The sequence below is a fragment of the Ptiloglossa arizonensis genome, chromosome 5, assembly GCF_051014685.1.
Source record: "Ptiloglossa arizonensis isolate GNS036 chromosome 5, iyPtiAriz1_principal, whole genome shotgun sequence".
NCBI classification, from domain to species: domain Eukaryota; kingdom Metazoa; phylum Arthropoda; class Insecta; order Hymenoptera; family Colletidae; genus Ptiloglossa; species Ptiloglossa arizonensis.
In genome coordinates, this window is record NC_135052.1 from 28,508,976 (window position 1) to 28,530,389 (window position 21,414).

Here is a 21,414-nt window from a genome sequence, read left to right on the forward strand (position 1 = left end):
AAATTGGTTTTTCGAAGATTTCACTTTGAAGTCGTGTCATTCGTGCGACTGCATACATACAGTCGTGTTGACGGATCCAAGATGGCGAACGGAGTAAACGAAGTCGTTGCACAAATCAACGAGAATATAACGGAAAATTCTGACCCAGTATCAGGAAGAGTACCCTCTACACCCGAAGGAATGGCCATTGCTTACGGTAGCCTGATAATTATGGCCATTTTGCCGATTTTCTTTGGCAGTTATCGAGCTGTTAAACACCACGAGGAGCAGCAGGTTAGCCATGCACTCTGACATATGTTTTGTGTATGCTATCTGAGGAAATTTTTGTAATATTACGATCAGACACTGTACTCTGATCCAGAGAAGTCAGAGTCAAATGTAAACATTTTGATACATCACTCAATATTTAGAGAGCTGTATTGCTATAATTTTTCAATTAGTATCGAATGAATTGAAAATTGAAAAGTTTTGGTAAATAACATTACACATACAACATACACGGTACCATTGTTACAGCAACAATTCGAGCAGGGCAGAGGACAACCAGATGCAATGTCTCGCAAAGACGCGCTTGTATTTCCTTTCATTTCCAGTCTTATGTTATTCAGTCTTTACGTATTATATAATGTAAGAATTAATTTTAACATTTTAACATTTTCAATCGCTTCCTGTAACAAATTTGTTACAGTGTACATTACCGTCGTAAACATTTTTCAGTTATTTCCAAAGGAGTACATCAATCTACTTTTAGTTGGTTATTTTTTCTTCTTAGGCATCCTAGCTTTATGCCACCTTACCAGGTAAGAGTAATCTATTAGTAATGTAAATATTTACATTAAGCAGTCTCGAAATTTGAAGATTATACAATTTAATTACATTTAATAATTACAGTCCGTTGATTTCATCACTGGTGCCCGCTGCAATTCCAAAAACTCAGTATCATATACTTTTTACTAAGGACGAGGGTGACAAGGCAGATCACATTATCGATTATAAGTTCAATCTTCACGATATTGTTTGTTTAATATGTTGTTCTTTCGTTGGAGCTTGGTATCTCTTGAAGAAGGTAAGCAAATTAAGTTAAATTCTTTTGAATTAGAATTCATTCAGAATGACAAAAATACAGTGTCTTTATTGTAATTCATAGCACTGGATCGCCAATAATTTATTTGGCATTGCATTTGCAATCAATGGAGTTGAATTATTACATTTGAACAATGTTGCAACTGGATGCATCTTACTTTGCGGACTTTTTCTTTACGATGCGTTTTGGGTATTTGGTACAGATGTGATGATAACAGTTGCAAAATCATTCGAAGTACCAATTAAGGTAGTGTTTCCCCAAGACTTGTTGGAAAAAGGTCTCACTGCTAGCAACTTTGCTATGTTGGGCTTGGGGGACATTGTTTTGCCTGGTATTTTCATCGCACTTTTACTGCGATTCGATAACAGTTTAAGCAGAAAAACAAATGTATATTTCTACTCAACATTTTTCGCGTACTTCATGGGACTGTTAACAACGATGCTGATCATGCATTCGTTTAATCACGCACAACCAGCTCTAGTGTACCTGGTACCTGCATGTTTGGGTACTCCTCTACTTTTGGCAGTAGTGAAAGGAGATTTGAAAGCATTATTTTCGTACGTATTATTGAACGATTTATTTACATTCTTTAGCTTTAGCTGATTCTAAAAGAATTAGGCCGTTCAAAATTATTAATCGTGAATTTATATCGATATTTTTATTACATTTTGCTACCGTTAAATTTCGAAAGTTAATTATTTAAGGAATAGTAAATCTTATAACATAACAATTTATGATTATCCATTAATTATTTTTCAGGTACGAGGATCATCCAACTAACCCAAAGCCTGCACAAACGCAAACAGAAACGAAGAAAGAATTATAATATTCGTATTTAAGACGATCAATGTAACAGAATCCCCAGTATTGCTATTATGCTGTTATTATTTGAAATTCATCATACACGGAGAGAAAAGAAACAATAATTTATGTCTTGTGCTCAAGTTGTTCAATTATGAAATGTGAAGTACCAAAAGGCATATGTGATCATGCTTTGCGCGTACATTATGGGATATAATCTAATATTCGATTCACCTTAAATGACATTCTTCGATACATTATTCAGTTGAATTTACAATTCAGTATAACTATTTCCATTCTCGTTTACCATAAACATCAATAGACGTAAAAAGACTAATATAAGCGATACATAGAGAAATCATTCAAAAATGTAAGTTATACTGTTATATGCACAGTTGAATTGGTATAGGGAATATAAATTTAATACTCATCGAAACATTTTTTAAACGATGCGCGTTTTATCCGCAAATGAAATTTCAATGTAGAGTTAGCATCGGTACTACACGTGAGTAATAATTTTCATTTTACCATGAATGGTGTGTTACATTTTCCATGTAGTCATTGAATATCCTTAGAATGTTTTCTTTCAGGATATTGTAATGTACGTTTAAACGGACTGAAAAATTCCACGCGCAGTCCGATGATAAATATTAAAATTTAATCGTCCGATGTAATAAATTACTGTTAATCTAAGTGTATTTGGACATCGGTAACGTATGTCTACTGCAAATATTTTTAAATCGAAATACTACATGTCTACGCAAAATAGAACGCCGCATATATTATTGTCTCAAAGCATTTTGTTAAATTCAAACACGAATCAAACATTTACTCCAATAGACACATAGTAAAATTGGTATGGAATTATATATAATCTTACTTATATTTTTCAAATTACACATAATTGTCGTAAACTATTAACTACAAATTAGGTACGACTCTTCAGATGCACAATATAGGAAATAGTAGCAATAAGCCTGATTTTAAGATCAGGTTTCACTTAATTATAAAAGTAGAGAGTATCCTTCGATATACTATTGGTAATTTATTCAGCGAATTCATATTTGAGTTAAACGCGTACGATTTTTGTATATTGCAATCATACTTCAATTAACAAAATTTTACAAAACATTAATTTTGTAAAATATGTATAGTTAAAACTATTTGTAAAAATCTTCCGAAAATGTAATAAAACTTAAATACTTTTTTTAATTCAAACATCCTCTAACTCGATAATTCTTTATAATCGATTACCAAATAATAAAGAATATTGAATAAATTTTATTTCGACCATTTTTATTCTTCAAAAGTGAGATAATATTATTACAAATAAAATTAGCGAAATCACATACTTTTGTTTTAGGATAAAACTAATGTTCTTCTAAAACCAAAGTCTTTGCTGTAATAGGTTCCAATTCTTCTATACCATCCTTGGATATCTTTTGCACCTTAAAATTTGGAAGATTAACTATCAATCGTTTATGAATTTCTCGAACGCATTTTTTCATTAGCATGTATGCTTCCTCCTCCGTTGAATCTGTAACGTACAACGATGGATATAGCATGTTCTATCAAATAACTACGGTGCTAATAAACGACAAAGAATCTATACGATACGCAAAGAAACTAATTTTATAGTTTTCATTACCGTATTTATGATATCTATCCAAAATGGAGATAGAGAAGAATCCTCCATAACCATGAGCTGCATAAGGCACTTTAATGCACGATGCTAAATAATCAATAAAGTATAATTCTGGTCCTGTGATATCGTCGTAGCCTGCCATTAATAAATTGACAAAGTACGGTGTCCTGCTTCTAAGGTAATTGGCTAAATTTCTCCTAGTAAGCCATGCAGCAGCTTTTGGAGATAATTCGTAACCGTTTCTCATTTTATAAAGTTGTAAATTTTTCCCTATAAATTCGCAAAATTGTGTCGTATCACCAGATTCTCCTGACACTGCCATGACAAGTTTATCAGACATTTTATGAATTTTTTGTTCATCTAGAATAACAGAATTAACAAAACATTCATGACTTGCATCTATTATACAAACATTATAAAATTATTTTCCATTGTGTAATGTTATATTCGTTTGATGCTATAAACACTCAAAATAGTGTTATAAAACAGAAATAAGAATTATACAAAAAAATACCTTTTACACTATTTAGAAATCATAACCAAAGAGTGTTTTCTTACCGTTTTTCATAACCATGATAGAATTAGCAGTAGTCATGTCGGCCGCAACTAACACGAAATCTTTAAATTGTATTCCGATTAAACATTCCATTTTGATAAAAGATTTCTCTTAATATCTTCACTGAAACTATAATACTAGCGTACAAACAGTGAAAATGCTCGTCACGAATCACAAGGTTAATTTACACCGAAGGAACGTCAATCAATGTTTTACGTACTCGATGGCAAACTATGAGAAACCATTTATACAGCAAAGATAAACAAACTTCTATCTAGATAAATTTTTCGAATAATGCCTGTTAATTGCCTACAATGCCTGTGTAACTGCTTAGTTGCAACGTTTATTCAATTGACATTTACTCTGATAACTTGTATTTATGTAACGGGAAACACAATTTGATTGAACTTTTTATCAAACGAATAGCGCACCAAAAGCTGTTATCAGGAACAAACAAGGTCAAAATTCCATAGATAAAGTAAAAATTCGTAGATCTATCTAAAAGTTCATAAAGTTGGCAACACATATCGTAATTGAGTCAAATAACATATAAAATACAATTGTTTAATAATTTTTATCAAAGATGAGTACAGAAAAAATTATTGATTTCACAGCTCTCGGTAAATATAACTTCATCACATTTATTCATAATGACAATGAGCTCAAAATCTTTGGTTACATGTCAGGCAATGACATGCCGGAACTTAGAAAGCACCTTTTCTCATTCTATTATTAGATTGCATATTCTGCTTACCGCAGAAGCAGAAACGCGAGGCTTTGTTAAATTCTTTATTTTTCAAAGAGCAGCTTGTGGAAAGGCTAACTAATCAGTGGGGGGGTCATACCCGTGAACATGCGTGTTATATATGTCCACATAAGTAACACATACTAGCATAAATTAGAGAACACCTCTGTACTATGTAACAATAATTTCTTTCTCATTGAAACACTAATAGTCTACAATTTAACACGTAAATGATTGTTGATTGTTGTTATTTTATTTCTATAGCTAATTAAATTTATACATATATTTAAAGCAGTTGTGTTTAAATATGGGTTTATAAATTCATTGATCTTTGAGTCATTGATTAACTCTAGCATTATACAACATTGCTAGTTTGTTCTTTTTAAATTTGATTAATGTCGCTGGTTTATAAATGTTTATATTTTGTAGAACTAGACATTCAAACTCTAATAAAACAGAGTGTAGCTGTTCGTAAGCACTCTTATTCACCCTATAGTAAATTCAAAGTTGGAGCTGCAGTACTTTGCATCGATGGGACAATTTTCACAGGATGCAACGTAGAAAATGCATCATATCCTGTAGGAACATGTGCCGAAAGAGTAGCCATTGTTAAAGCTGTGTCAGAAGGAAAAAGAAAGTTCAAAGCATTAGCTGTAGTAGCTGATAAAGAAAAAGATAGTTTTACCACACCATGTGGTTTCTGCAGACAAGCTATCGTAGAGTTTGGCGATATACCAATTTATATGTCTACACCTGACATGGAAAATGCATTACGAATTACTTTGAGCAATTTATTACCTCGTGCCTTTGTTGCACAATAAATATTTACTAAAAACAGGAACTATACTTTATCACTTAACGTGATGTTAACTACAATTCTATAAAGTTAAATATATATGATGCGATTTAAAAATCTCAATGTTACCTTAAATTTTCATTAATAAAAATTAAAAAAAAAAATAAAATAGGAATTTTTAATATACAAATGTGTAATTGACCAACAGTTTATCAACTTTTGTTGAAAATATTTCTTTAGTGAAATTTAAATGTCAATATACGATTTGTTTAATTTTAATAATTGAAATGTCAGTTTTCATACAAGATTTTAGAAGTACAAATACAATCCTTAACGGACAATTGCACTGTTCCACGAATTAAAATTTTTTTTCCGTTTTGTAATATTCACTAAGTAAACCTTGTAGAGCTTTGCTTCCCAAATACGTATCCGATAGCGGAATTGCTTTGTCACCCTTAAATTGGTGACAAGGTGTTTTTATGAAAAATGAAGGCGTTACGAGAAAATTAAAACCGCTAAGAAGTTCTGTTTGTTTTTAAAGGGCGAAGAAAAGGTTCTTCGACATATTGGTATCGATCGTTTTAATTTGTGGTTTAACTTAGTTGTAAGTGATCAGCATTTTTACGAAAAGTTGTTTGTCTAGAACGTATAGTAAATGCAGTGTTGGATTCTATGGACGTTTCTGAAGAAAAAACCATCTAGTAGAAGCGTCAAAACAGTTACATTTCGGACAGGTACAAAAATTATCCGTCGGCAATGTGCATACGAAGTTTTGTTACCAGGGCGCGTAACTACGCATGACCGGTACAACACCGATAGTACCTTAGTTTCTATATATCTATGTAAATAGGTATGCGCGTATGTATATCATATTTGATTTTTTTTATATATTCGTGAATACTTATCACAGAATTATAAAAAAAATTTCCAAGCAGTTCCGTTTTTAAATAATTTTGAGGTTCATTGCATGTATACGTATAATTTTTAATACGAAGCTGTACAAAAATGAACACATTTTCTTGTTCATGAACTTATACATTTTTTGTCGTTATCATTAGATCGTAGATGAAAAGTGAACCGTATAAAATGAGGAAATATCTTTATATGTTTTCTTCTACCGATAACGCTTTCCTATTGTAAAAATATCTTAATGAAAACGTTCTCCGTGCTCATTACTTACATTGGATAATTACGGAGGAAAAGAGTCCATATTCAAATGCAAAAAATGTGTTTTTAAGAATACGTTGCAATTTATAACGAATATTAAAAATATAATATAATTTGTTGACTACTATTTAAAAGTGTACGAAAAAATTAAACAATAATAAATGCAAAATAATCAGGCATTGCATACACAAGATATATCGCACGATTTTGTTGATTTCGTTTACGTGAAAATAGATCCGAAATTAAGAACACGAACGATTTCCAAGTACAAGATATCCCAAAATATTATACGTAGTACAACACGAAATGAAGTGATTTCTCTTTTCTTTCATAGGATCTCTCGTTTTCTGAGAAATCTATGAATCTCTAAACTATGGGGGACCTACTCATAAACTTAATTTAAATTCATTGTCAATTTAATGTACATCACTACAGTATCTATCATTCAAATTTTTCTTAAATTTGTCTTAAATTTCGAAGCACCCTGTATATTCATTCTCGGTCACGTGATTGAAAGAGAACCTTTTCATACTCGACCGATAGAAAATGATTCAACTACATAATGACAAAAATGCATTGCAAATGAATAATTAGCGATCAATTCTAACGATGCGCGTAGAAACATAATTTAAATATAGTTTTTAATGCAAACTTTCGACAGATTTAGTTTCGTTTTTAAGGTTGTTTTAACCTTTTCAAATTGTCGTTGCACTCCTACGAAATCCTATCAACTCCGATGACTTTTCGTTTTGTGAATTACTCTACAGCAAGAAAATGATACTCTTCCGAAAGTTACCAATAAAAAATCTTATTCTGCAAAAATTAGAATTTCGTAGCCCAGCAATTAGACACAAACAATTATTTTACACATGTTTAACACCGTTAAACAGGATCTACAGAAAGCCATGTGTATTGTCTGCATTAAGGTACGGTGGAACCAACACAATGAAAACGAAAGTTGTAAATTCTACTGTGCAATCTGTAACAAAAATGAATAGAACATCGGAATTTAAAAATCTGATTATGCTAGCGTCACCCGAAAAATGGAGATTGTTTGGTGCCATTACTTTCTTATTGGTTTCATCTGCCGTTACAATGGTAGTACCTTTTTGTTTAGGAAATTTAATAGATATTATATACACAAGTGACAAAGAAAATATAAAAGAGAATCTCAATCGGTTGTGCGTTATATTGTTCGGAGTGTTCGTTGTAGGAGGTCTGTGTAACTTTTGCAGAGTATATTTGATGACTATTACCGGCCATAGAATTACTCAGTCCATAAGAAAACAATTATACGCTGCTATCCTTCGCCAAGAAATAGCAATGTTTGATAAAAGTAGTACAGGAGAACTTGTTGGTAGATTATCCGGTACATTTCTTTATTTCAAACATTCTATACGTTAAACACATCGTACTATTTACTTCAACGTAATATTGTCTTCTCAATTATAGGAGATACACAGCTTATTAGTTCTGCATTAACTAGTAATTTATCGGATGGGTTACGTTCTGCCATTATGAGCATCAGTGGAATATCTATGATGTTCTACACTTCAACAAAATTAGCTATACTTGGACTAGGTATTGTGCCACCGATTGCCGGTTTAGCTATAGTTTATGGCCGTCATCTAAAGAAAATTTCCAAAGACATACAAAATAACTTAGCAGTACTCAATACAACTGCCGAAGAAAAGATCTGCAACGTAAGGACAGTAAAAGCTTTCGCGAAAGAAAAATGCGAAGTCGCTCGTTATAATTCCCAGTTAGAAAACGTGCTTAAAGTCTGCTATAAAGAAAGTTTGTACAAAGGAATCTTTTTTGGATTAACTGGATTTTCAGGAAATGTGATTATTCTCTCTGTTTTTTATTACGGTGGAGTTATGGTTTCTAACTCGTCTGTTACAATTGGAAGCTTAAGCGCTTTCTTATTGTACGCTGCGTATGTAGGAATTTCTTTAAACGGACTATCCTCATTTTATAGCGAATTAAACAAAGCATTGGGTGCGAACACACGTTTAGTCGAATTGATCGAAAGACAGCCAACAATACCCGTTCAAGGTGGTCAAATCTTAGAAAAGGAACTACTAGGTGATATCGAATTTCAAAATGTCAGTTTCGCTTATCCTACAAGAAGAAGTATATGGGTATTGAAAAATTTCAATTTAGAAATTCCGAAATGTACGGTGATCGCTATCGTTGGATCATCAGGTTCTGGAAAATCGACAGTAGCCTCGCTATTATTGAGATTTTATGATCCAGATTCAGGATGTATACTTTTGGATGATCACGATCTCAGATCTCTTAATCCCACGTGGGTTAAGTCACAAATTAGCGTTGTATCTCAAGAGCCGATACTCTTCAGCGGTACGATAAAGGAAAATATATTATATGGAATAGATGATTCAATAAAATGCGACGTAGAAGATGTCGCAAGACGTGCACACGTTTTGGAATTTACAAAATATATGCCGGATGGTTTAGACACACTGGTCGGAGAAAGAGGCATTACTCTCAGTGGTGGACAGAAACAAAGAGTTGCCATCGCTAGGGCATTAATAAAGGTAAAAATATTCATGGAATAACAATTACACATATACGCAAAATTAACATTTTAAAATCATTTAAATCTAGGAACCAAAAATCTTAATTATGGACGAAGCGACGAGTGCGTTAGATGCAGAAAGTGAATATTTTGTACAGGAAGCTATAGAAAAAGCTGTTAAAGGACGAACGGTATTGACTATAGCCCATAGACTTAGTACAATAAAAAATGCCGATAAAATAATAGTTTTAAATCAAGGACAAGTAGCAGAAATTGGAACATACAAAGAACTCACGAGTTTAAGCAACGGCTACTTTAACAAATTGGTCCAACATCAAACTTTTAATTAGATATTGAATTTTAATATCTATTGAAAGTAACTACGTTTGATAATTACAAAACTACCTACACAGACACGTATATACTGTCAAATTAATCAGAAATATCTTAAATCGTTTTAATAACTTTAATACGAGCAATGTAAAAAAATGCCTAGCTATAAAAACAATGTACAAAGGTTATTGAAAATTACATAAAAATTGTAATAAATAGTTAGTAAATTTATTAATTTAATCTCAGAAATACAATGTATCATTCTGTAATCTATTATATTTTAGTTATCGATAACTTCCTTATACCACATGCCGATTCTTGAGAAACCTTTAAGCAATACTATAAAGGTAAACGTTTAAATAACTTTTACAATCATCGACTTCGTCGGTTTGTCATCCACTTTTTAACACCAGGAAGTGTAAATTCGCTGATAAAAGGTAAATTCGAAGATAGGAATGAAATACATTCGATGCGTTCTCGTTCAACGTACTAAAATAATTTACGTAACACAGAAAACATTTATTCGAGTTGCGATTCGATATAAAAATCACAACGTATATTTGATCTAAGGTGTAAGGCAGGTATTATAAATAATTCCACTTTGGTAATAATTTTTAATGTATTTTCCTATAAAATAATGTACACTGCTATTTTAAGTTATCAATGTATCTTATGTCGTCGATCTATGTCATCTTTAAATTAATATCCCACTACTATAATTACATCTAGGTAATCTACCACTAGACTCGTGTCAACATAAAAATATTCAAAGAAGCGAATTGTTTCAATTAAATAGCCGAATTTTCATTACACGAGCCTGTTTAATACATTTTCTTTTGCAAACAAAAGGGCGTTACGAAATATTCGTTATCCAATAAGTATTCAACTATCATTCCTCTATCGGAAAACATAGCAAGGTACAAACAAAGCGGTAACATTAGTTTCTCTGATTGGAAAAAGAACTGGAGTTTTTTTTTTATCCTTGCTATGTTTCTACTCCTCTATGTAGGAAATACGCGCAACAGATATTCGTTTATCGATTAAATTGAATAATAAAACGAAATCCGTGTTTCGATCCCATTTATGCTTAACATGATTGGAACATTTATATTTTTCAGTCATCTCTGTGAAAATCTCTGTTCGACAGGTGTTGAGCTACAGCAAGTTAATGCATTTTCCAAGTCGTCGAATGAATCATTCATTATTTTCTAACGTTTTAAGAAACACCTGTATATATAAGATCAGCAACCGGTTCAGTATCGGAAAATTGATTGTAGAACGCGATCCAAGTCCGAGATCGTACTTGCAGTTAGCTTCCGCTTGCCAATCAAAAGTAATTTAAACTAACAAGGTGCGTATTTAAACATCTTTGTTTACATAGCTATCACACGTCATATTTGTAAGGAGCCGCATTAGAATTTCATACGCTCCAGTCGCAAGCCCGACCATACTCTAAATAGAAACTTCATTTGTATAAATCCATGGCGTAACTTTTTACAAACGTAATTGAGTTAAAACTCAATTTATGATCAAAACTGGTCGTTAGTAATATAATATTCAAGGGATAGGCAGTATTCTGTTTTCTACAGGAGCTTAGAAATTCGTACGAATAAATGTCTGTACAAGTGAATACCAAAATTTACCCGATTTAATTGCAATTGTAAAGTCAATGAAGCGGTAAACGATACATAATTATAGAATTCTCTGCAAATCTTACAGTATTTTCTAACGGGTCTTACATGTCAAATTACTTGGGAGAAATCGTATAAATCGTACTCGAATTGTAACGAAGATTTTCTTACGTAGACAAGTTTGTTCTTTCCTGCGTATTCTTTCGTTTCCTGTTAAAATAAAAATCAAGCATTAAAAATAATAGGACTTTCTTACACATTATTAACTTTGAGACATGTGCGTTGTTTCTTGTTCCATCGGTTCGCCGTCTTGCTGGAACAACGACAACGTTTCTTCGTCGTCTACATCCATTAATTCTACCGTATCTTTTTCCTTTTTACTCGCGATATTTTCCACTATCGCGTCATCTTCCACTTTAAGTGTGGTTGTAGCTACATTATTACCTTGCAATTCCGTTATATCACTACAATCGATAGACATTTTATCTTTGCAATCTAGACGACACACGATCGTAGGATTCTGATTTTCAGAATCTTCTGATATTTCAACGATCGGAGTACTACTTTCCACTTTCGTGTTAACAACTTCCGCATCTTTTGGTTCTTCCACAATAGGAATTGGATCAGGTACCATAGATTTTATTACTCTGGTCTCGTCTTCTATCGCTTCCGTTATCGTTACATTATCCTTCTCTTGATTACGATTGAAATTTTCTGTCGTATTATTTTTGGAACACGGTTCTTCCACTATAGGTTTCGGATCTTCTATCGAGTCTGCTTTTCTACTTTGATCTTTTAAATCCTCTACATCCAACGACATATTTTCAGACGCGGATATAATTTCTTCCGAACTCGCATCGTCAGTGGACAAGAGTAGAGTATCCATACATTTGTTCGAATTACTTATAGATAATGTATTTCCTATGTTAACATTATCAAGAGGCAGTGCTTTTTTATCCTCTGTATTTGTATCGTGTATATCGTCAATTACTTGCATGTTTTCCACCTCAGTACCCAATTTTGTTCTGTCCTCTAGATTTTTGGTAGAAGTATTTATAAGATTTTCAACCACTGGATTGACAGATTCTTTGTTTTCTAACAATACTTTGGACTCAATACCCAATTTTCCCGTTACATTGTTAGCTTTAGTCTGTCCTTCTTGTATATGCATCGCTACTGTTCCTACTTCTGTCTTTTCGTTAACTTTAGAATTATCTACATAGAATTTCGAAGACTTATTTTCGCTCGAGCCAAAATCCTTCGTCTGAAAAGTAGTTTGCAATTTTCGCGTCGAGTCCGTAGCATCCCCGTCTTCATTCTCCAAGTCTAAACTAGGTTGGGAACTGGTATCCTCATTCATTATAGCCTCCGGAACATCGCCAACAATACCGGAAGCTTCAGGAACTATGGTCGACAAGTTCTGTACAGCAGGACCTATCTGTGTCTCTTGAGTCTGCGTTTGCGAAGTTAAATTCGAAACGGCGGAAAACTCTGAGGTAGTCGGTATAAAATTAGATACCACGATATCCGACTTGGATGACGTCGACTCAACCTTTTCGTGAGAAGTTTCTTCCGTACCAAATACAGTTTTTACCACAGTAGCGGTGGGTATGACGGTGTGTAACAAAGGTGTTTCATTTTCAACAGTGTGCACGCTAATGGTAACAGTAGAAGGGCAATCCTTTTCCCAATACTCCATTTCTACATCTTGAGGAGGTTGCGTTACAGAAATATCTTCGTCCACGGATCCGTTGACCATACTGTCTCCGTTCTCGTTTCTTCTGGCTATTGGTCCTGGTTCTCTGGTAGAAACAACCAAGATGTTCTTTTCTATAGCACGCATAAATTTGTCGACCCTATTGTATTCTTTACGCGGCGCTGTCAGTAGTTCGCAAATTCGTTGGACGGTGAACGGTGCATTCGCAAACGATTCCAAACGTTCCAAAAGATTGCTCTTCATAGTGTCGTAATTGAAATGCTCAACGTTTGGACAAGGTGCGAGTTCCAGAGTCGGACAACTTTCGTAAAAATCGGTCATCACCCGCGTCAGTTTCTCTCTGAAGAGTGTTTTGATCAACGACCACTGATAAACGGGATCACCGGTTTTCGCGACCCAACACAAATAGTCTTCAAGTTCTCGAGGTATCTCGCTCGGACGCATTTTCTGAAACTCGTCGAGCACCTGCAACACCTCCTCCAAATTTTCCATCTTCTCCGCCTGCTACCCCCTCTGCCTCCTTCGTTCACAGAAAGAGTATCCGTCGACACTTTTCCGTGAAACTGCTGGAACTTGCTGCGGCGAAACTTTATACGCGAGAAACAACGAAAAACGCAAACACACCGGGTACTAAACAGCAACAACGAAGAGGATGGGGGACGAAACAGGGGTACCACTCACCCGAAAAATATGTCATCGTGACAGCGTTTGGTTAGCTTCTGTAATATCTCTTTCGTTACGCGACCATCGAAACGATTCAGAATTTAACTTTGTATTTTTGTAATTCGTTTCAATCCGGTTAACGATATTAAAATATAGAACGTATCGATCCGTATAAAATTTAAGTTCACGGAGGACGATGTTGTGAACGTCTTCTAGAAATATTTTGCGCCCATTCCAAGAACACACATAAGAATAAAGAAACATTATTTACATTTGTCAATGTTATTCGAAAGGGACACGGTTTTGAATTTTTGCATACGTACAACAGTTGTGACGATTGTTTATAAACCAACCAATCGACTACTACTTTGTGTAAAAATTATGTTTAACTACGCCAATTGATTCTTCGCATTAAACATTAACACGAGTATTAAACAGAGGTTAGAAAATAAAAACACCGAAAATATACGAATAGGTCTTCAAACATTAACTCTTATAGACGTTACATAGATTTTTATTTCAACGTAGCTTACGATTTTGAACTTTGGACAATAAAATTTTGTAACACACGTATAAATAATTATAACGATACAATAGTAAATCGATACACGTGTTATGAAAATTTTTGCATTTCATAGTATGTTATTTCTCCAAATATTCATACACGGAATAAATATAAGAGATAGTTGTGCACTCGAAAGTTACAAAAATTCCATTTGTGTTTCAGTCTTATTCACATTTTTAGTATCACAGATCTCTACGTTAAGGTTTCATTGTCTAATGTGAAAAACTTTTCCAATGCTAATACTAATCGACTGAATAACGTACGTTTCTTTCGAATGCACAACTACGTAACAGTAATTAACTCTTAATTACAGTCGTGCAGTCTCGGGAGCTGTGCTCTTGTTTCTTTCTCACCTTCCTTGAAATCATTTAACCTTAACGAGCTCATATTTTAGTCGGCTTTCGGTATGTAAATTAAGCACTCTTTGGTAATAATGTTTTCCATGCGATTTTCATATTCAGTGGTCCCTGGAACCGTACGACTGCTACACCATACGCCGAACACTTTTTGCTATAAAGCGTGCACTAGAACATATACTTCTTTACACTCCATCATACACAAAATTATTTCAACGTGTAGTAAAGAACATATACATATGTGTCTGTGCCCATCTAAAAACAAGAAGACGATTAGTTACTTGTGTCGCAAACGCAGCAGACCAATCTGCCCGAAGTGTTCTAAAAAAGTATGCCTAGAATGCGCTATAAGCGATCGGAAGTAATGTTGGTTTATGCGTTGCACATTTCCTTTCCGCAATATATTTATTAATAAATCATACAAATTTATCAAGAACAAAGCACGAACAATTAATTATAGCTAAAAATTTGCCCGTTAGTTAAGAGATAATTTTTATTTGAAAGATTTGTTTCGTACAAATGATTTTTTCATTTAAATTTCTAGGGTATTGGAAAAGGTACTGAAAACCAAAGAACTACAAAACAATTTCTTGACTATTATGTATAAAAAAAAAAAAATAAAAAAAAAAAAAATAAAAAATAAATTTTTAAAGATCATCGAAATATCGTGTTCATTTTAAACCCTTTTAAAAGGGTTACGACATTCTTCTTGGAACTGGTTAGAAATTTTATAGAGATTCATTATTCACAGCATCCAACACAACGAATTTCATAGTAGAATATAAATAGGAAGTTTCTGTTATAATTCTAATTGCTTTTCATCAAAACTAGAGAAACACAGTTAGTGGAAAATGTAACTTTTGTACTATACATATTGCGCATTATTGAGACACGTTATATAGTACACATCACTTACAGTCGACACTAAGAGAAAATGTACCTTTTCAGGTGACTTACACTTGTCCAACTGTATTTCCAAAGTTAATCCGAAACAACTTTACGATTTAATCGAATAAGAATAAATACGTAACGCAATAAAAGATGCGCGTAAGTAATACTAAAATTGTACAACAGTTAACGGATGTGCACAATCTTAGAAAGTTGGTGGTCAATAAACTCTAACGTATGTCATACTATAAAAGAAATTTAACAGTGACAAACTTGTATATAAATTGGCTCGATCGAAGGGATAGTAACGATCATAATTTCGCTCTACGCGCAAAGTTAAGTTGCTTATAGTTATCCGATAAATCTCTCGTTAATAATGAATTTATAAAGTCAAACGGATATTACCATACATTGGTATCGAATAGTTTTTGCAGAATTGGATTATTTAAACATCAACCACCATCTTCTTATGAATATCTGTATTACCAACAACCTGAAACCATATATTTCAACACATTACACGATTCTAATTTCAATCGCCTGAAAGTTAGTACTTACAGAACAGAATTCCTCGAAACTAATTTTGCCATCCTCGTCCTTGTCAGCGAACAATATTGTTTTATCGACAATCTGTTGAAGCTGCGAGTCTTTCAAATTAGTGCCTACCATCATTTTCAATACTTGGAACAATTCTCCATTGCTTATGAAGCCATCATTATCCATATCATAAATTCTAAAAGCAAATCTTAATTTGCTCTCTTTGTCGCCCTACGAAACAAAGGAGTAAAACATTTCAAAATACATCGTTTTATTCTTTCGAATCGCAAGAGATCAATTTCGCATACCTTAACGCTAAATTGAGAAACACCGTGGATAAACTCTTTAAAATCCACTTCGCCGTTACCATCCGCATCAAATATATCTATGACACGTTGTACCAAAGGATTTTGTTGCAATTCTGGTAACGACATGAATTCATCGATGCTCAAAGCACCACTATTATCCAGATCTAACTTCCGAAATCGTTTTCCCAGTCTTCTAATTTCATCAACATCAACTGGGATATCGATATTTCAATGTTAAAAAATAGTTTTTATAATGTAATAGAAACAGCAATAACATTGATAATGTCTCTAAATTTGATGGATACGTTGTGACAAGGTACACAACTAAAACATAGTATCATAATAAAACAAAACACAAAGAGTTACAGTGCCTGGTAGATTATAGGTGCTATGTTTAGTTAGTGATAAAAATAAATCAGAGGCAATGTAGGAACTAAAAAATAAAGATCGCTTTCGACGCGAGTTTAAGACAATTATTTTAATTGTAGATTATTCCGAGTAACGTCATAGTAGAAATGAACACGATAAATTTTTTCAAACGAAGAAATTCAACGAAAAGAAATAGGTTACTTCAACGTATCAAAAATAGTGTCCAATATTGACTTACAGTTCGAACATAATTCCATGGGCAGCGAGCTTTCATTACCCTAAAAGAAGAAAATGAAGAAAAACACGTATTGAATCGAGCCAAGTCTTCTTTTACCCGCAGCATAAATCATTTCGATAACAATAAACAAGTAAAGGACTGTTTTTCTTAAGGAAAGAGTAGAGGAAATAAACTAAATGCGTGTTACGATACTTTAATCGATCGTCTTACAGAGCTATAAATAATCAAAACGTAAATACATTTAATTACCATTGTGAATTCGATTCAGCAGATTCCTATCCGAAATTCAGCACAAAACGCAGGGCTTGACAATCCTAGGGTGTCCAAGCGTAGATGCTGTGTGCGTTAAGCCACGTTTTAGTTAGCCTCCATTGGGTAGGGAGCACTGCCTGTAATAACTCGCTAGGCGATGTATACAAAAAATACTTGTTGGACGTACGTAGACGTAGTTTCGATCTGTCAACGTTCTTTAACAGATTTTCATCTTTGTAAAATTAAGAAGAAATTAATAAGAAATGCCAGCGGTGATCGTGGGTCCTCCACAGCGTAACGAGCAGATGCGACAGGCATTAAAAGTTCACATTACGAGAGAACGACAACGAAAGAAACAAGGTAAATGTTTTTTATAAATTTGATCGATGCGCAGGGAATAGTGTCAATACGTACACCGCACTAAAGAGGAACAAGTTTCTCACGACATGGATGCACAAGCTACCGAAAAAGATTCTGGTACTTTTGTTCCACAATACCTAGCTTTATTATCCTAATTAGAACAAGAAGCAGACGCAGAGGAGGAACGTCTAAGGAAAGAAAGGGAACGCCAACAGAAGCAGGATGTAATGACTTTGGGCGAAACCAGAGAACAGATATCGAACCTTGAAAACGAATTATCGCAATTAAAAGACGAAAAGCATCAGTTGTTTCTACAATTGAAAAAAGTTTTGAACGAAGATGATAATAGAAGACGGCAATTGATCAAAGAAACAAAGTTTGTATTATATTTTTCGAAGGATCAGGTACATAATGCCTTGGCGCATTTTAATGGAATATTTTTATTACGCAGCATCTGTTCGGAAGTTCTAACAGCAGCAGTAGCTGGATATCCCGGAACTGGTCCTAGAGTAGTTCATCCACAAGTATTTCTTCCGTTACCGCGAAGCAGCAGTCCTGTTTACAAAGTTGCAGTCGGCGTGCCAACTCACACCTTATTATCCAGTGTAAGTGTACGCGACTTTGATTCACGTCGACTGCTACATTATATCGTAAGCCTGTGTTTTCTCAGGGACCCTTAAAGAGAATGCACAGTCCTTCGCCACCTCCGATAGCCTCTCCGTATCATACAGCTTACGGGTATAAACCAACACCTTCGATCCCAAGTTACAATTCTTCATCTTCCAGTAAGTATACGGATATACGCGGAAGTTGTACGTTTGCGGTGAAAGATACGTATCTATAAAGACAAAAAAAAGAAAGACAGTATTAGACGTAGATATTTGTGCCTCCGTAGAATCTGAGGAAGCAGCTAGGAGGTCTGGCGATTCCCGAGCTGTTCTCTGGAACAGTGAGTGAATAAACCTTTAATATCTATGTTTCTGGTTTAAAAAGCCATCATCGATAGCGTTCGTATTTCTCACTATTAACCTTACGGTTGCTCGTTGTCTTACAGAAAACAATCAATACTCCACTTCTAGTTTTTATTCGGCACCTACGGGTCAAAACGTTTACAGTTATTCCGCACCAAGTTCGCAACCATCTCGGGAACCTGAGCCTACAAAATCCGTGTACCTCTCGGGAAATAGAGCAACATTGTCGACCCATCAAACTGGTATATTTTACTTTCGTCTACTTAAAACTGTAAAAATGATAAAAAACCTTTGCAATCGTTGTCAATTTATTAGCATACGTAACAAGTTTACATACATTGGAGCATAAAGGTGCCTACGCAGAAGATAAATATTATTTGCGACCGAGTAGCCACGTTACCGTCCACGGTGGAGCTATTCCGATTCAACAACCGCCGCAGGTATTTTTCCGAACTTAAATATCATTTTGTATTTGCATAATACACCGTCCTCACAAGCAATTGCGTAAAAGGGTGCGAAAACGGGAGGAATTACGTCAGGATATCCGGTAAGAGCACCGCAACCACCACCTGCTCCATACCCGCAACCGCCACCGGGTACTTACGTCAGTGCCTCGGGTGCTAACGTTTCTGGACGATTATTATACACTCAACCCAATGCAAGATACATTCAAAGAGAAGTTTAAAACACCGATCGACATTTGCTCAATGAACTAAAGTATCCGAACGCATTATTTGTATATACAATTTGTATTCTACAGTCGCCACCGTTTCACGGTATCGAAATACATTTGAAATATACTGGTCAGTGTGTCACGCATGAATTGTAAACGATTTTATTTATGTGAAGTATTTTTTTTTCCATAGATTACATATTTGTTTACGAAGATACAACGAATACTATTCCACCGCGAAGAGCCGTTTGATTTCGTAAGAGATGTCTAGGTGAATGAAATTTTGATTCCTCATCGAGGTTTCGTATAGCGATAGAATATGAAATAGTTGAAACAATTGTTACGGTTTAGTGGGCATACGATTGATAGTTTACAAAATCTTTAACACGCGTATAATACGTAGGTTACCGGTACGTACGACACTGCTGCAAAAATTGCTGATATTTTGATTTTTGTTATCGCGCGATGTAACTTGTTACGACAATTACGAGGTAAGGGAGTTTTTTTAGCCGCCTAGGGCACCTAAGGTGGGTAGAGTTTTTAGAAAGAACCGTTTGCTCGATTAATACACTAAAAGTTGATGCATGTGATTTACAGACAATATTGCGTGTAACGAGTGACAGAGAACCGCCTAAATTTCCTTGACAAAACCACTGCTCGTCGCGTCATTTCGTTATCAAACGACAGATTCAACGAAGGAAAAAAATATTCCAAAGGCAAAAATAATATAATTACACGCCGATATACACGCCATCGAATATTACTACGAACTATCAGTTGCACACTTTCTATTTCGAATTTTTTTGACAGTGTACGGAAGTCTGTACACAACATAAACTTAAAATGAACAGTCCCTCGGTGGACGCGTCCTTTGTTTTTCTTTTTATACGAAAGAAATACAAAGTACAGGATAGAAATTAGGAGGCATAGAAATTTAAGATGTAATATAAAACTAAAGAACGAAACAATAATAAAAGTAAGAAGTCGATTAACGTTAAATACAGTCTTGCAAGAAAGTAAGAAAGAAAATAAACGAAGCAGTAAGAAGAAATAAACATGGAAAAACAAGTAGAAATTAATATCATAGAATAAATACAGATACATCAGAAGAAATAAAATAAATGAAAGAGAAAAACCAAAAAGAAAAATTAACGAAGGTCAGCACTCGTCAGCACTGGTCAGCACTAGACGGCGCTAGACGGTGAGACAGGGGTGTTGGACCGTGTATCAGAATGCGTTATACACATACGGGTCGAATAAAATTTATTCATACAATCCTATGTAAAAAACTGTACATAGAAGTTTTATTCGACATTTAAATTGTAATAGACGTTCCAAGTAGGTCTCCTACACGTAGAATTTTATGTAAAAATAATATTTTGCACTTTTATTCTAACAGACATCCTATGTACAGATCCAAACGCAATACCTATTCCCTATCTTTTACGAAACATTTATATTATGACAGTACATTCTAACGCTTTAATAGTTGTACTTCTAAGTTTGTTACATTCTCATGACCAGAAATGATAAATTCGTCTTAAAGAACGAGGAAAAATGATCGTTGTACAGTTACGATTTATCCGTGATATATTAATTTTCGATTCTCAACTCAGCCCAGAACCACAAATAAAAAATAATTTAATTTGTAGTAAATTAAAATAATGGAAAAAACACGCAGGACACCATCTACCATAGAACGGGCAGGTTTGTCGAGAAATAGTTTGTCAGGTAAGCGCGAGATGGCGACACAGGAACTGTTAGTCCGGGTATTCGAATGTAGATAATAAAATTAAAATTTTTCTATAAAACTAAGAACAATACGCATTATCTATTAATTTCTGATTTCCAAATCTGTGCAGAAGCAAAATTCAAATATAATTTAATGGGGTGAAAATGTAATTAAAAAGAAGACCATGGGTGGTACCATCTACGGCAAAATCTTCAAGTTTATCGGGAAATAATTCGTCAGGGAAGCGCTAGATGTCGATACAGGAGATATTCGTCCATGTATTGGATGTAGATAATAAAATAAAAATTTTTCTATAAAACTCAGAACAATACGCATTATCTATTAACTTCTGATTTCCAACTCTGTGCACAAGACAAATTCAAATGTAACTTAATGGGGTGAAAATTTAATTAAAAAGAATAGCATGGCATCATCTACGGCAAAATCTTCAAGTTTATCGGGAAATAATTCGTCAGCGAAGCACT

At 34.1% G+C, this 21,414-nt stretch overlaps 7 protein-coding genes and 1 long non-coding RNA gene across 11 annotated transcripts; 5 read left to right on the forward strand and 3 right to left on the reverse strand.

Moving 5' to 3' along the window:
• Nucleotides 1–25: 25 nt before the first annotated feature.
• Nucleotides 26–3,167, forward strand: LOC143147478 (signal peptide peptidase). Of its 2 annotated transcripts, XR_012992267.1 has the most exons (7): nucleotides 26–273; nucleotides 517–627; nucleotides 718–800; nucleotides 892–1,066; nucleotides 1,148–1,641; nucleotides 1,844–2,390; nucleotides 2,476–3,167. XR_012992267.1 is itself a non-coding variant. In XM_076312730.1 (6 exons), the coding sequence occupies exons 1-6, from the start codon at nucleotides 82–84 to the stop codon at nucleotides 1,908–1,910; spliced, it is 1,122 nt and encodes a 373-aa protein (XP_076168845.1). In that variant the 5' UTR covers nucleotides 26–81; the 3' UTR covers nucleotides 1,911–3,167. The 2 variants fall into 2 exon arrangements, 1 of the variants encoding a protein (XP_076168845.1); XM_076312730.1 differs by having other exon boundaries at nucleotides 1,844–3,167.
• Nucleotides 3,161–4,510, reverse strand: LOC143147479 (proteasome subunit beta type-2). The gene is made up of 3 exons (XM_076312732.1): nucleotides 4,089–4,510; nucleotides 3,534–3,890; nucleotides 3,161–3,422 (listed from the first exon to the last, which is right to left on the reverse strand). The coding sequence occupies exons 1-3, from the start codon at nucleotides 4,177–4,179 to the stop codon at nucleotides 3,256–3,258; spliced, it is 615 nt and encodes a 204-aa protein (XP_076168847.1). The 5' UTR covers nucleotides 4,180–4,510; the 3' UTR covers nucleotides 3,161–3,255.
• On the forward strand, nucleotides 4,413–5,800 carry LOC143147480 (cytidine deaminase). Its single transcript, XM_076312733.1, has 2 exons — nucleotides 4,413–4,706; nucleotides 5,261–5,800. Exons 1-2 carry the CDS (start codon nucleotides 4,670–4,672, stop codon nucleotides 5,650–5,652), a joined length of 429 nt encoding a protein of 142 aa, XP_076168848.1. The 5' UTR covers nucleotides 4,413–4,669; the 3' UTR covers nucleotides 5,653–5,800.
• On the forward strand, nucleotides 4,504–6,505 carry LOC143147481 (uncharacterized). Its single transcript, XR_012992268.1, has 3 exons — nucleotides 4,504–4,544; nucleotides 6,169–6,196; nucleotides 6,271–6,505. It is a non-coding gene; the product is annotated as an uncharacterized LOC143147481 (long non-coding RNA).
• A 396-nt stretch (nucleotides 6,506–6,901) lies between these two features.
• On the forward strand, nucleotides 6,902–11,118 carry LOC143146536 (ATP-binding cassette sub-family B member 10, mitochondrial). Of its 2 annotated transcripts, XM_076310875.1 has the most exons (4): nucleotides 6,902–7,720; nucleotides 8,030–8,163; nucleotides 8,247–9,355; nucleotides 9,426–11,118. In XM_076310875.1, the coding sequence occupies exons 1-4, from the start codon at nucleotides 7,569–7,571 to the stop codon at nucleotides 9,684–9,686; spliced, it is 1,656 nt and encodes a 551-aa protein (XP_076166990.1). In that variant the 5' UTR covers nucleotides 6,902–7,568; the 3' UTR covers nucleotides 9,687–11,118. The 2 variants fall into 2 exon arrangements, with proteins under 2 accessions (XP_076166990.1, XP_076166989.1); XM_076310874.1 differs by having other exon boundaries at nucleotides 6,904–8,163; nucleotides 9,426–11,116.
• Nucleotides 9,876–14,028, reverse strand: LOC143146537 (uncharacterized). The gene has a single exon (XM_076310877.1). It carries the CDS (start codon nucleotides 13,507–13,509, stop codon nucleotides 11,563–11,565), a length of 1,947 nt encoding a protein of 648 aa, XP_076166992.1. The 5' UTR covers nucleotides 13,510–14,028; the 3' UTR covers nucleotides 9,876–11,562.
• A 118-nt stretch (nucleotides 14,029–14,146) lies between these two features.
• On the reverse strand, nucleotides 14,147–17,341 carry LOC143146539 (calcineurin subunit B type 2). 2 transcript variants are annotated; one of them, XM_076310880.1, is made up of 6 exons: nucleotides 17,191–17,341; nucleotides 16,942–16,981; nucleotides 16,335–16,546; nucleotides 16,048–16,257; nucleotides 15,895–15,982; nucleotides 14,147–14,856 (listed from the first exon to the last, which is right to left on the reverse strand). In XM_076310880.1, exons 1-5 carry the CDS (start codon nucleotides 17,191–17,193, stop codon nucleotides 15,935–15,937), a joined length of 513 nt encoding a protein of 170 aa, XP_076166995.1. In that variant the 5' UTR covers nucleotides 17,194–17,341; the 3' UTR covers nucleotides 14,147–14,856; nucleotides 15,895–15,934. The 2 variants fall into 2 exon arrangements, with proteins under 2 accessions (XP_076166995.1, XP_076166994.1); XM_076310879.1 differs by having other exon boundaries at nucleotides 14,147–15,982; nucleotides 17,191–17,340.
• Nucleotides 17,323–19,343, forward strand: LOC143146538 (uncharacterized). Its single transcript, XM_076310878.1, has 8 exons — nucleotides 17,323–17,553; nucleotides 17,713–17,929; nucleotides 18,005–18,158; nucleotides 18,224–18,338; nucleotides 18,449–18,502; nucleotides 18,608–18,766; nucleotides 18,840–18,964; nucleotides 19,036–19,343. The coding sequence occupies exons 1-8, from the start codon at nucleotides 17,457–17,459 to the stop codon at nucleotides 19,207–19,209; spliced, it is 1,095 nt and encodes a 364-aa protein (XP_076166993.1). The 5' UTR covers nucleotides 17,323–17,456; the 3' UTR covers nucleotides 19,210–19,343.
• The last annotated feature ends 2,071 nt before the right edge of the window (nucleotides 19,344–21,414 follow it).